The sequence below is a fragment of the Ostrea edulis genome, chromosome 7 (assembly GCF_947568905.1).
Source record: "Ostrea edulis chromosome 7, xbOstEdul1.1, whole genome shotgun sequence".
NCBI lineage: Eukaryota > Metazoa > Mollusca > Bivalvia > Ostreida > Ostreidae > Ostrea > Ostrea edulis.
Genome location: NC_079170.1, coordinates 33,861,782 through 33,875,340, shown reverse-complemented (window position 1 = coordinate 33,875,340; position 13,559 = coordinate 33,861,782). Strand labels below are relative to the sequence as shown.

Genomic DNA, 13,559 nt, shown 5'->3' with positions numbered 1-13,559 from the left:
TCTTATATATACTAATATAGAACCAGTAATAATATAGAAACGAGCATCATAAAGATCCATCGGCAAAACGTCCATGTCCATGTGATTCTTTGAGTTCTGGATCGCCCACTTACATTTCAAATCTCAGATCAGTTCGTGAGAACGGTGCTAAGGACACCGAATCCCTAAAACGCGCAGTGTGATCCTCAGCTATATACTGCAGTAAGAAATGAAATCACAAAAACGGTTTTCCCAGAAATCAAGAAAATTTAAATAAAAGACATCTACCAAAGATTGATGACCTTGAACAATACTCGAGAAAAAGCTGCTTGACATTTTCTGGAATTTCCGAAAATAGTGATAAGGAAAACATTTCTTTTTCTTTTTCTCTTATATACATTTAGACCCCAAATTGATTACATATGTTATACAATTTTGTACATGTACAAATCCTGTTCGATCATTAGGGAGAGGGCTCATATAAATCTAAGCCTGCTGCCCAATCCCATCAATTCACTGAATGAATATTGTTTAAATGATAGAGATGTACAATTATTCCGCATTCAATTCATTTAAAACTACATGGAATAATTAAAGATCTCCCAGTTTTATCAATTGGAATTAGAAACATTTGATGACAAAAGATGCTGATTAATTTTTTCTTAACAAATTGACATTGACATGGTTAAAATGTACCGGGTATAGTAGACGCAAAGCATTTAGTCCCTGCCTGTTATTTTCTTTCCTTCTGACGCCATTTTATCAAGTTGTTCATCCATGAAATCATCAGCGAAATCTAAACATCGTTCGATAGCCTCCATCACAAGAATATCGATACCAGTTTTCAGTTTCCTCTCGCTCTCGTAGTTTTTCACCGGAAGTACGTGAGCACGTGGCAGACCCATAATATCAGATACTTTCTCTACGGCATCAGAGATACTGGAACTTTTGAAAGTATTTGTGACATCCTCTTCCACATCCGGGCATATTTTGTCCAGCTTCGTTAATAAGACAACTTGGGGTAGATCTGTTTACAAGAAATGTAGTTATTTATTTTGAGAAACTCTTCCCTTGCATCTTCACTAAACCTTAGATCTATAAAAGTACACGTATGTAAATGATGTAGGTACTGGTATTCACGATTTTATGTGTCATTATATATTTCTATTGATTCGGAATTGTACTGTGAACATAATACCAGAGGAAACACATATATATAACAAGACCTGTTCAACTAAATGTCAATCTTTTTCCGTACATCTATATAACTGAGATCAGATTGATCAATGCATATCTATAAATATCTTGTAATTCAGTTTATCTGATGTGTTTTCTTACTTCTGTGATTCATGCGGACTTGAAGATCTTTCAGTTGTTTGCGAATTTTGTCAGGCATGACATCAACAGTGCTACCATCCACAACAAAAGCCACGCAGTGAATTTTATCCTGTAGATCCGGGTCTTTCACATAACCAGGGGTATCCGGTGTAAATGGAACAAGGGGGTTGAACTTTAATTACATAAAACTATACATGTAATTCAAACGATGAGTCGAAGTAAAAATAATGTATCAATCTTGACTGCTAAATATCAGACTATGTGATACGTTCATCACAATTTTCATGAACAAAACGTATGAAAAATAGAGATTGGTTTTATTGTATGAAAAACAAATGTTTGCCTTGCTCCCCAAGTTGGAAGAGCTCCAACCGAAACCTCCTCTCCTTAAGTTAATGTATGGTATGGAGGAAAAAACATAAGCAGGAACATAGACATTATGAACTCTGATAAACCATATAGGAGAAGAGGTCATATACTATTTTACACCCTCTACTCCTCAGATCCACTATAACTTTAATGATAACGATTGGATCCCCCTGTCCCTATAATATTCACATTTGCAGATGACATTGAAGTATTGTACAAAGTTGCAAGTTTATTGGATAAGCCATGTAGGAGGAGAAGCGTTCACAAGCTATTTTAGTATACCGCATCCCTCCATAGATCCACAATAACATTACGGAAAATATTTGGATTCTCCTGTCCAAACATTATACACATCTACAAATGACAATGAAGCATTGTACAAATTTTCAAATCTATCAGATAAGCTACCTGGTATATAGGAGAAATGTTCACAGCCTATTTTACATCCCCCAACCCTCTTAGATTCAATATAACTTTTAGTAAAAATAACGCAATCCCCCTCTCCTGACAATATGCACATCTACAAATAGCAATGAAAAATTGTAAAACGTTTCTAATCTATCAGATTAGAAAAGCCATATAGGAGAAGTGTTCAAAAGCTATTCTACATCCCCCAGGCCTCTTAGATCCACTATAACGTTTAGGAAAATGATTAGATCCCCCATCCAGACAATATACACACCTACATATGGCAATGAAGCATTGTACAAAGTTTCAAGTATATCCGATAAGCCATATAGGAGAAGACGCGTTCACATGATTTTGTGACAGACAGACGGACGAACGGACGGATAGAATTTCAGAGAGTACAAAAGCAATACGTCCCCTTGGAAGAGGGAAACATAATTTGTGCAATATGGTGCGATGCTTACAATATCAATTTGGTATAACATCATTAATAAAAATAAACAACTATGCAGGACTCAAACGTACGGCCTATATTTATTACTTATAGCATCGTATCCACTGAAACCGAACGTGGTACATGTAGCTCAGTGGTAGAGCGTTCGCTTCATAACTGGGAGGTCATGAGTTCAATCCCCGTTTGTGCCATGGTCGCGTCAAGCCTAAGACACAAACGTAGGTAATGACTGCTATTTCGCCAAATGCTCGAAATTTAGAAGTGAGAATTACGGATCTTTTGGATATGACCTTAAAAACGGGGGTCCCGTGTCTCGAGGGGCGTTGGCACGTTATTAAAGAACCCTCACTGCTACCACCTTGAGCGCTAAGCATAGGTCTAAATTTGTGGTACTTCACCCACAGCTGGTGACGTCTAAATATGAGTGAAAAACAGTCAGTATATTAAGAAATAGCCATACGTAGCATCAATAGACTTGCTAATAATACATGTATACGGTTCAAATCCACAACTCTTCTGATAAATGTCGATGTTTAACAACAAACCTGATAACGATCCGGAACATTTCCGTCCAAAATAAAGGAAATTTCTTGCGTATCCATCGCAAATTCCTCCTCAAATCCACGTGTGTCGCAAAGGCGAAAATTCAAGAACTTTCCCGATGAAAAATCTTTAATTTTGTACTGGCGATACTGAAATACCAAAGGTAAAATCAAACCTTTTATATTTATGAGTGTACATGAGTTTTTACTATCTACAGTATTCATAGTGACTACAAGTCATCTTTGTCTGATACACCTCCCTGAATCTCATACAATACATTCTACCACACACCTGTACATTAACTCCCTGAATCTCACACAATACATACTACACACCTGTACATTAACTCCCTGAATCTCATACAATACATTTTACACACCTGTACATTAACTCCCTGAATCTCATACAATACATTCTACACACCTGTACATTAACTCCCTGAATCTCACACAATACATTCTATTCACCTGTACATTAACTCCCTGAATCTCATACAATACATTCTACACACCTGTACATCAACTCCCTGAATCTCACACAATACATTCTACGCACCTGTACATTAACTGCCTCAATCTCACACAATACATTCTACACACCTGTACATTAACTCCCTGAATCTCATACAATACATTCTACACACTTGTACATTAACTCCCTGAATTTCATACAATACATTCTACACACCTGTACATTAACTCCCTGAATCTCATACAATCCATTCTACCTACCTGTACATTAACTCCCTGAATCTCATACAATACATACTACACACCTGTACATTAACTCCCTGAATCTCACACAATACATTCTACACACTTGTACATTAACTCCCTGAATTTCATACAATACATTCTACACACCTGTACATTAACTCCCTGAATCTCATACAATACATACTACACACCTGTACATTAACTCCCTGAATCTCACACAATACATTCTACACACTTGTACATTAACTCCCTGAATTTCATACAATACATTCTACACACCTGTACATTAACTCCCTGAATCTCATACAATCCATTCTACCCACCTGTATATTAACTCTCTGAATCACATACAATACATTCTACACACCTGTACATTAACTCCCTGAATCTCATACAATCCATTCTACCCACCTGTACATTAACTCCCTGAATCTCATACAATACATTTCATGTTCCTGTACATTAACTCTCTGAACCTCATACATTACATTACACCCACCTGTATATTAACTCTCTGAATCACATACAATACATTCTACACACCTGTACATTAACTCCCTGAATCTCACACAATACATTCTACGCATCTGTACATTAACTCCCTGAATCTCATACAATACATTTTACACACCTGTACATTAACTCCCTGAATCTCATACAATACATTCTACACACCTGTACATTAACTCCCTGAATCTCACACAATACATTCTATTCACCTGCACATTAACTCCCTGAATCTCATACAATACATTCTACACACATGTACATTAACTCCCTGAATCTCATACAATACATTCTACACACCTGTACATTAACTCCCTGAATCTCATACAATACATTCTACACACCTGTACATTAACTCCCTGAATCTCATACAATACATTCTACACACCTGTACATTAACTCCCAGAATCTCATACAATACATTCTACACACATGTACATTAACTCCCTGAATCTCACACAATACATTCTACACACCTGTACATTAACTCCCTGAATCTCATACAATACATTTCATGTTCCTGTACATTAACTCTCTGAACCTCATACATTACATTACACCCACCTGTACATTAACTCTCTGAATCACATACAATACATTCTACACACCTGTACATTAACTCCCTGAATCTCATACAATCCATTCTACACACCTGTACATTAACTCCCTGAATCTCATACAATACATTCTACACACATGTACATTAACTCCCTGAATCTCACACAATACATTTCATGTTCCTGTACATTAACTCTCTGAACCTCATACATTACATTACACCCACCTGTATATTAACTCCCTGAATCTCACACAATACATTCTACTCACCTGTACATTAACTCCCTGAATCTCACACAATACATTCTGCACACCTGTACATTAACTCCCTGAATCTCATACAATACATTCTACACACCTGTACATTAACTCCCTGAATCTCACACAATACATTCTACACACCTGTACATTAACTGCCTCAATCTCATACAATACATTCTACACACCTGTACATTAACTCCCTGAATCTCATACAATACATTCTACACACCTGTACATTATCTCCCTGAATCTCATACAATACATTCTACACACCTGTACATTAACTCCCTGAATCTCATACAATACATTCTACGCATCTGTACATTAACTCCCTGAATCTCATACAATACATTCTACACACCTGTACATTAACTCCCTGAATCTCATACAATACATTCTACACACCTGTACATTAACTCCCTGAATCTCATACAATACATTCTACACACCTGTACATTAACTCCCTGAATCTCATACAATACATTCTACACACCTGTACATTAACTCCCTGAATCTCATACAATACATTCTACACACATGTACATTAACTCCCTGAATCTCACACAATACATTCTACACACCTGTACACTAACTCACTTTAGCACCCCGACCACTAAAATGTTGAATGTACTTAAAGAAATCGACATTAAATCTATGATAAATTAAGTAAAATGTAAAACTATTATAGTAAGGAGCAAGGTTCATCTTTAAACTTTCCAATAATTCTATATCATGTGCAATTATATGTCTGTAGTTCAGTTTACCACTTCATCTTCAACTACTATGATTATTTATATTATGTTGTATGTTCTGATATGATAGCATGGTATATGTTCTGATATGATACCATGTTATATATTCTGATATTATATTATGTTGTATGTTCTGATATGATATCATTGTATATGTTCTGATATGATATCATGTTATATGTTCTGATATTATATTATTTATATTATGTTGTATGTTCTGATATGATATCATGGTATATGTTCTGATATGATACCATGTTATATATTCTGATATTATATTATGTTGTATGTTCTGATATGATATTATGTTATATGCTCTGATATGATATCATGTTATATGTTCTGGCTTGGATTTCTCGAAAAGAACTTAAGTCTAAGTTTGGACTTAAGTCTTGAGATTTTACTCAAATTTTGACTGCTCAAATAGAAGAAAACTCAAACTTAAGTTTGAGATTTTTTCGAGAAATCCAAGCCTGAGGTCGTGGATAGAGTATATTAATTACAAACCGATGTTGTCACACTGTGTTCAAAACTCCCACTGCAAGCTTTACTGGTGATTTTCCCGCGGAAAAAGGAGTTGACGGAGTTAAAGAAGCTGGATTTTCCCGCGCCAATCTGACCAATCAGGAGGATGTTTGCTGCAGTCACGTTCGCCTCCGTTACAGGTTTGTATTTGATGAGTGCTTGCCTCAGACTCTGAGTACACTTAAAAAACAATCTAATAGTGAATTACTTATAGCTCGCGCAGCAAGCTCTAGCTGTAACACACACATAAGAGGGAATTAATTCAAAATCAAAAGTTTGAGCTACATTGTTTACCCTTCGTTTTTTTTCGTTTAAGTCAAATGACTTATGAAAGGTGAAGATAACGAACAGTCATGCAAGACTTTGCCTATGCATTAAGACGTCGCCATAACACATCTGCACAACTCGTACCACGATTTTTTCATTGACTAGCGTTCAAGGACAAGACATTTACCAAGCCTGTTTTAACAAGCAAAAGGTTACGAAATTACACACTGTTAAATAAATCTAAATATCCAGGTGACTTCAAGCTCTACCGACTGCAATGTTAAAACATGAAAATCTAATATCTTAGTAACAACTTAAATTTCGAACTGCATTATATTTCCCCGTGAAATAAAATATCCAAAGCCTTGCTGCAAGATGGTTTAACAGCTGTCCTTACAGGTCCGGATAACTTAGGATTTTTTTCTAATTCTACGAGCCTGTTTTGGATAAATCTATTCATAAAAGTATACACTGGCATCGATCATTCCAATGAAATAAGATAAATTGTATAAACATCAAGCAAACTGCGAGAACGGCATTATAATGGGAATAACTATTCTCACAATTCTTATTTGTGACTGTTAATGCTGGGTTGTCGTTATGTCACAACACTTCGTGTTATTTTCATTACATTAGGACTGGATTTCTCAACGAAAACGTGAGTTGAAACTTGGATGTAAGTCTGGCATTTTACTCGAATTTTGACTGTGCAAATAATCAGAAAACTCAAACTTATAAGTAAGTTTGATATATTTTTTTTATAGAAATTAGGGCAGTCTCACCTCGGTGTTCCATTCAGGAGGTTCCCGCCACGGTTTATCGACAACTCTTGGACCGGGTCCATCTAGAGACAAAAATGAACATTTAGCATTTTCCCCAAATCAAATATTATATTGTCCAAGCACTGGTAAGAAGATTCTCAAGCGATGGCATGTTATAGCGGGATATTTACTTACCCACAACGAGGTACACTTCCAGGTCGGTGACCATCAGATTCTTGTTTGTCATCGAGTTGGTGTCTTGTCCGTTGTGCGTATAGTACTTGCCTGACATATTCAAATAACCATTCAGTCCAAACAGATTCCCAGACTTTGATATGATTCCAGTAAATGACTGAAGGTCGTGGTTGCCACCAAAAGTTGGACCATAATTACTGTGCCCGTATCCAGCATTACCATAATAAGAACTACTGACAGGAGCTTGAACTGGATTCGATGATCCGTTATACTGCAGCCGGAACAGGAAGGCGTTTGTGTCATTAATCCAAGTGCCATTAGAGCTCCAGCTCTGTGATAGGTACCCCCCGTATATCGTGTTGTTGGTGTTGTACAGCACCGTTACTGTGGAGCCCTGACCGTCACACTTCTGATGGAACGTCTGCGCAGAACATCCGTCACTGCTGATCTTGTACAACAACCGGAAGTGACACGGCTTACCGATCCATGTGGCTAATTGGTCTCTGTATTTCAGCGATAGTAGCTCAGACGGCATTATTTATTTAGTGTTCTCAATTAATCTGAAGTGGAGAAAATAGAAATAATCATATTGCGGTGATAAAAGAAGGAAAACTTCAGGAGATATACATACATTGTATCTATAATTCTTATGAATTTTTTCACCCCATATCATGGCCTCAACCTACCCCATAGGTTCACGATATAACCATATATCATGATACGATGTCACAAGATAAAAGAAATCATATATGGCATGAAATGTAAGGACTTGTCATATGGAAACGATACGCCGCCTTCACGATACGATACATCTTGGTGTCTTGTCCGTTGTACGTATACTTATGCCACTTATTGCCAACCGCAATACTTATGCCACGATTCAATACTTTCAATACGATACAATGTACAGAAGAAATCAATAATAACATTGAAGATTTAAAAGCAAAATTTTAAAAGCAAAATGTTTACAAACTGGCATGCAGCAAGATGCCTGTTGGCTCTCTAGTTGAAACTGATAAAGTTCATTATTATTTTCATCAACCTTAAGGAAAATAATACGTACAGGCCGAACCTGATGTATTTTACTGAATCTGTTTGTAATAAATGTATCGAACCGAAAATCAAGGCAATAAATTAAACATTGAATCGAGAGTTTATATTCAACAGTATCGATATCAGTATCGTCCCTCTTACGACAAGCAAGGGATACTTAGGATCCATTCTAACCCGGATCCCCATGGGATATAAGAAAAGCATTATCACAAGAAAATATAAATATAAAATATGATAGCCATATCACTCACCATTCAAAAGTAATGGGCAAGGTTCAAGTTCCAAACAGAATGGACAAAAACAATACCCCCTACCCCCTGCTTTAATAAGGGGGTATAAAATGTTGAATCAACACAACTTAGTAATTTTACATTTTGATATAATATAGTGTTATTCTGCCAATCTTGAAAATAATTTGAATTTGTATATTCCAAAAATCAGACTTTGATCTCCGATTATTGCCGTGTACCTACTCTGGGACATTTGAATTGAACAAACTGAAATACACTACCTGAAGATGCTTGCATACCAATATGACTAATCATGGTCCAGCTATCTGTGAGATGAGTTTTAAAGACGTTTTGGGAATGTTTGCATATTAACACGACTAATTATAGCCCTGTTGTTAATGAGAAGATCTTTTAAAAAGATCTCTCATATGTATTCCCATGTAAAACTTTGATCAGCTATTGTGGCCCCATCCTACCCCCAGGGATCACAGAACAAATGTTAATCTTGCATGGTAATTAGAGTTATTATGTCTCTGTTGCTCTTGATTGATTGTTTGAATATTGTTTACCCCCCCCCCCCCTCGAGAATATTTCACTCATATGGATTGATTGATTGATTGATTGAATGTTGTTTTACGTCCCTCTCGAGAATATTTCACTCATATGGAGACGTCACCACTGCCGGTGAAGGGCTGCAAAATTTTGGCCTATGCTCGGCGTTTATGGCCTTTTAGCAGGGAGTGATCTTTATCGTGCCGCACCTGCTGTGACACGGGACCAGGTTTTCACGGTCTCATTAAAAGGACCGTCTCATTTAGTCGCCTCTTACGACAAGCAAGGGGTACTGAGGACCTATTCTAACCCGGACGTCGCTCTTGAGATATATCTCAATACTAAACTTTGATCTCCTATTGTGGTACCACCCTACCCCAAGGGGTTATGATTTGAACAAACTTGAATTCATATTATGTTAAAAAACTTGTCTGTCCCAGTGGTTCCTGAGAAGATTTTAAAATGAACCCACCTCTTTTGCATTGTATTGATTACCCCCCTTTTAGAGAGAGCATGACCCCGCATTTGAACAAATTTGAACAACCTTTACCAAATGATGATTTGTGTCAAGTTTATTTGAAATTGGTCCAGCAGTTCTTGAGAAGAAGATTTTTAAACAATGCCACAATACGCACGTTAACTCTGGATTCCCGCCTACATTTTCAACTTGCATATATATTTAAAAAAGCTGAACCAATTGCGCTATACTTCTTTGATCTTTAATTAGGGCTGTGCGGTGCACCGGAAATTTCCATGCACCGCGACTCATACCATTCGATTCGATGCACCGATTACAAATTCCGGATTTCGGTTCGGTTCGGTTTAAATTTTACATACACCAAAACAACAAATATGGCGTCTGAGTGATGTGCAGAACATGTGGTTTTTTATGCAACAGAAATTTAAATCACTACTGTGTTGAGATTTAGCATTTTGACCACTCAGATACCAACAGAATATGGTCCGTAATATCATTGCAGTTTATCTTTACATGGCATATAGCATTTCTGTCAGTGGTGGAGTGAAATCTACATCGTAGATCATGACACATATTAAATGTTTTGACAGTTAATATGAGAGAAGTAAATCAATAAAGGAGAGATTTTCAAAGACTCTCAACTGATAGAATTGTCGAATCGTTACATATTAAGGACCCCATTGGAAATAAGCCATTTGGCTTTCATGGGTTATCCTTGGCATAGGCATACTCACTGCTCTTAAAGTCAAATAGCTGTTAAAACTTGCCTTTTTATCTTATGTATTTAACAACAGCTTTTGTTTTAACTATGTGTTCCTCTGTGATATTGTCTTGTATTTATATTGTATATGCGCCTATTCCTATAAATAAATAAACTAAAAAAAAAACCCACTAAAATCAATGAAAACAATATCATATTCATTTTAGATTGACTATAGATTTGTTTTATTTAAAAGGAACTGATTCACGAATTTCCTCCACATTTCGTTTTTAACATTAAATGATCAAAATCTACAGTCTAATATGTTTAAAAGGTTTCACAAAAAAAACAAAAAAAAAATCAAGGTTAATCATCATGACAGAACCTCATTATAGAAAGTTTCTTATTTGTTTTGAAAACAAAGATTGAGGTGTGTTATTGTTTACGTGGTTTTCAAAATAAATGAATATTGATCCAAGTTTATTATAGATATCACATCTCAAGTATACTTAAGGTAAAATGTGTCATTTTAAAGTATAAAATTATTTCAATCATATCATGCCATGTTTCCATATTCCATTTATATAACTATGCATGCATTATATTCAGTGATTTTACAAAATGAAGATGCTTGAAATTACAAAATCAACGTTTCACTGGTTTGTTTGTTTACATTCTTTGTTTACATAACACAGAATCAAAGCGAAAATATTGCTCTTATCCTTGCATTCAGACAGTCATAATTTTGGTTGTCAATATTCAATGAGCTATATCTTTTTATTTTTAACATCAAAAATGAAAAACATCTCTTTCGAAAAACGTGAACCAGTCACTTTAATAATCAAAAAATTATGTAGCACATTAATATAACAAATTTCAATGGTTTTTTTTTTTTTTTTCTTCTTTTTTTTTTTTGAAATGCCTTTATGAATAGATATGATGTTTACAAATGACGACATAGAGTTATACAGATTGAATAAAATTAAATTATGCTACTCATTAGAATTATTACTTTTTGTGCTGTCATTAGATAAATTGGACCTAACATGAACCGAATCGAAAATAATCGAACCGTACCGTTGTGAATCAAAACCGAATTGAATCGATCCAACCCTGAATCGTCCCAGCCCTATCTTTAATATGGGCCAAGGTGACTCTATACTGTGGACATTCTTAAATAAAGTGATATTCATGTTCTATTTTGTTTTAAGCACATAATCTGCAAGTACGTTGTTGATGATTATTGATAGTTGATATCAGGAAACTTACCCAGTGTTGAGCGGTATTACTTACCTGTTCAGAAAAATCTCACTCCACACAAGATAGATCTACGGAATATTTACTCCTGGTCTACTTGTCTTCCTTACTGATTGCAATGAGACACTCGGATATATTATTTCCTTGTTGTCTGAAATCGATTTTCAAAAAAGTATAACCCCATGTTGTGCAATTTGTTTACTTTCGTTTTGCATCGATCGGGCTGTATGGCGGGCCGTTTTTAGGCATGAACATGATAGACAGGGGTCCTCATTTAAACCATATCTGAATATTTTCCCAGGACTCAAGCCTCAAGAAACTAAACTGAGTGGCAGGTATTTAACTCAACATTGTAGCTTACCAGTGGCGGGTCCAGGATTTCTGGGGAAAGGGGGGGGGGGGACTTGTGAAAGTCAAATATTAGCCGAAATATTCAGACAAAAAATTGGGTGCGAAATCTGGAGTTTTCATCTATATGACTGTACTTTATTGCAGTGGCGGATTTAAGGGGGCGCAGCCTGTGCACCCCTCCCCCCTTAAAATTTTCTTTAAGGTATTTGAAATTGTGGTATCTTATTTAAAAAATGTACTAAACGATAAAAGAAGCAATGATTTCATCCACTCCCGGAGAAATAAATGACAAAATCTTTTGATTTCTTGAATTACTTCATTGGGAGAACTTAATTAATTCTTTCCAAAAACCCTTAAAATTTGCGTCATTTTATTAATTTCACCTTATCAGAAATGATAGAAAATACTACAAATGTCTAAATAGGAGACACATTTTAAGCCCTATAAAATCTGTAAATACCAGGAGCTTTCGGGAGCTTTGTCCCCTGGTCTCCCACCAGGGCTTCGCCGTGGACCCACTGGGGGCCTCAAGGCGGCCCCCAGACCCTCTGCCTCAGAAAGTGCCCCCCCCCCTTACCACAATTACTGGAACCGCCCCTGTATTGCCTTTTAAATTTGTGGTGAAAAAAAGCGTCCCCTCCCCTCTAAATCTGCCAGTCTGCGTCCAAGGCGTTGCTTTTAATATTTTGTATAGCATGATATCTTGCTTAGAAAAATGTAAACGATAAAAAGAAGCAATATATTCTTCCACTCTCGGATTGATTGATTGATTGATTGATTGATGTTTTCCACCACACTCAACAATTTCTCAGTTATTTGGTGGCGCCCAGTTTTAATTGGTGGAAGAGAGAACCCAGATACAATGTACCTGGGAAGAGACCACCGACCTTCCGAAAGTAAACTGGGAAACTTTCTCACTTAACGGCTCATCCTTTCTCAAGTTACAGATTACACAATTACCGGTGGTTGATTCGACTCTCCTCCTTGGAAAAAAAAAATCCTAGATCTAGTTTAGAGCAGATATACTAACTAGTATATATATGTAACATAATACACACTTTTTGATTTCTCAATTAATTCAATTTAAAAGTATGTCACGGGAGCTCGACCATCGCCACTAGCCACGCTTACTGAATCCGGAAGTATAGATCTATCCTCATCTTTCATAGCCAAGCACCGTGTATCGTGACCCTTGGCCAGCGAAGATGACCTACCCTAGGTACTTATGACGTAGTATGAATGAAAGGGGACAGTGGGCGTGGTTTGTGATATGACGTACAGTGGGTGTGGTTTGCGACGATGGAG

The 13,559-nt window shown here is 36.4% G+C and overlaps 1 protein-coding gene across 1 annotated transcript; it reads right to left on the bottom strand.

Annotated features, from left to right (window-relative positions):
• Nucleotides 1-226: 226 nt before the first annotated feature.
• LOC125654043 (interferon-induced protein 44-like) lies at nt 227-12,119 on the bottom strand. The gene is made up of 7 exons (XM_056144075.1): nt 11,940-12,119; nt 7,634-8,193; nt 7,460-7,521; nt 6,393-6,590; nt 3,094-3,240; nt 1,318-1,489; nt 227-1,006 (listed from the first exon to the last, which is right to left on the bottom strand). Exons 2-7 carry the CDS (start codon nt 8,166-8,168, stop codon nt 699-701), a joined length of 1,422 nt encoding a protein of 473 aa, XP_056000050.1. The 5' UTR covers nt 8,169-8,193; nt 11,940-12,119; the 3' UTR covers nt 227-698.
• Nucleotides 12,120-13,559: the final 1,440 nt, after the last annotated feature.

Coding starts and splice junctions, on each gene's coding strand:
- LOC125654043 (XM_056144075.1), bottom strand. CDS start 8,168: ATGCCGTCTGAGCTACTATCGCTGAAATACAGAGACCAATTAGCCACA. Junction 6,591..7,459: donor CTCCTGAATGGAACACCGAG/GTGAGACTGCCC, acceptor TTGTTTTTTAAG/TGTACTCAGAGTCTGAGGCA. Junction 1,490..3,093: donor ATGTTCCGGATCGTTATCAG/GTTTGTTGTTAA, acceptor ATGTAATTAAAG/TTCAACCCCCTTGTTCCATT.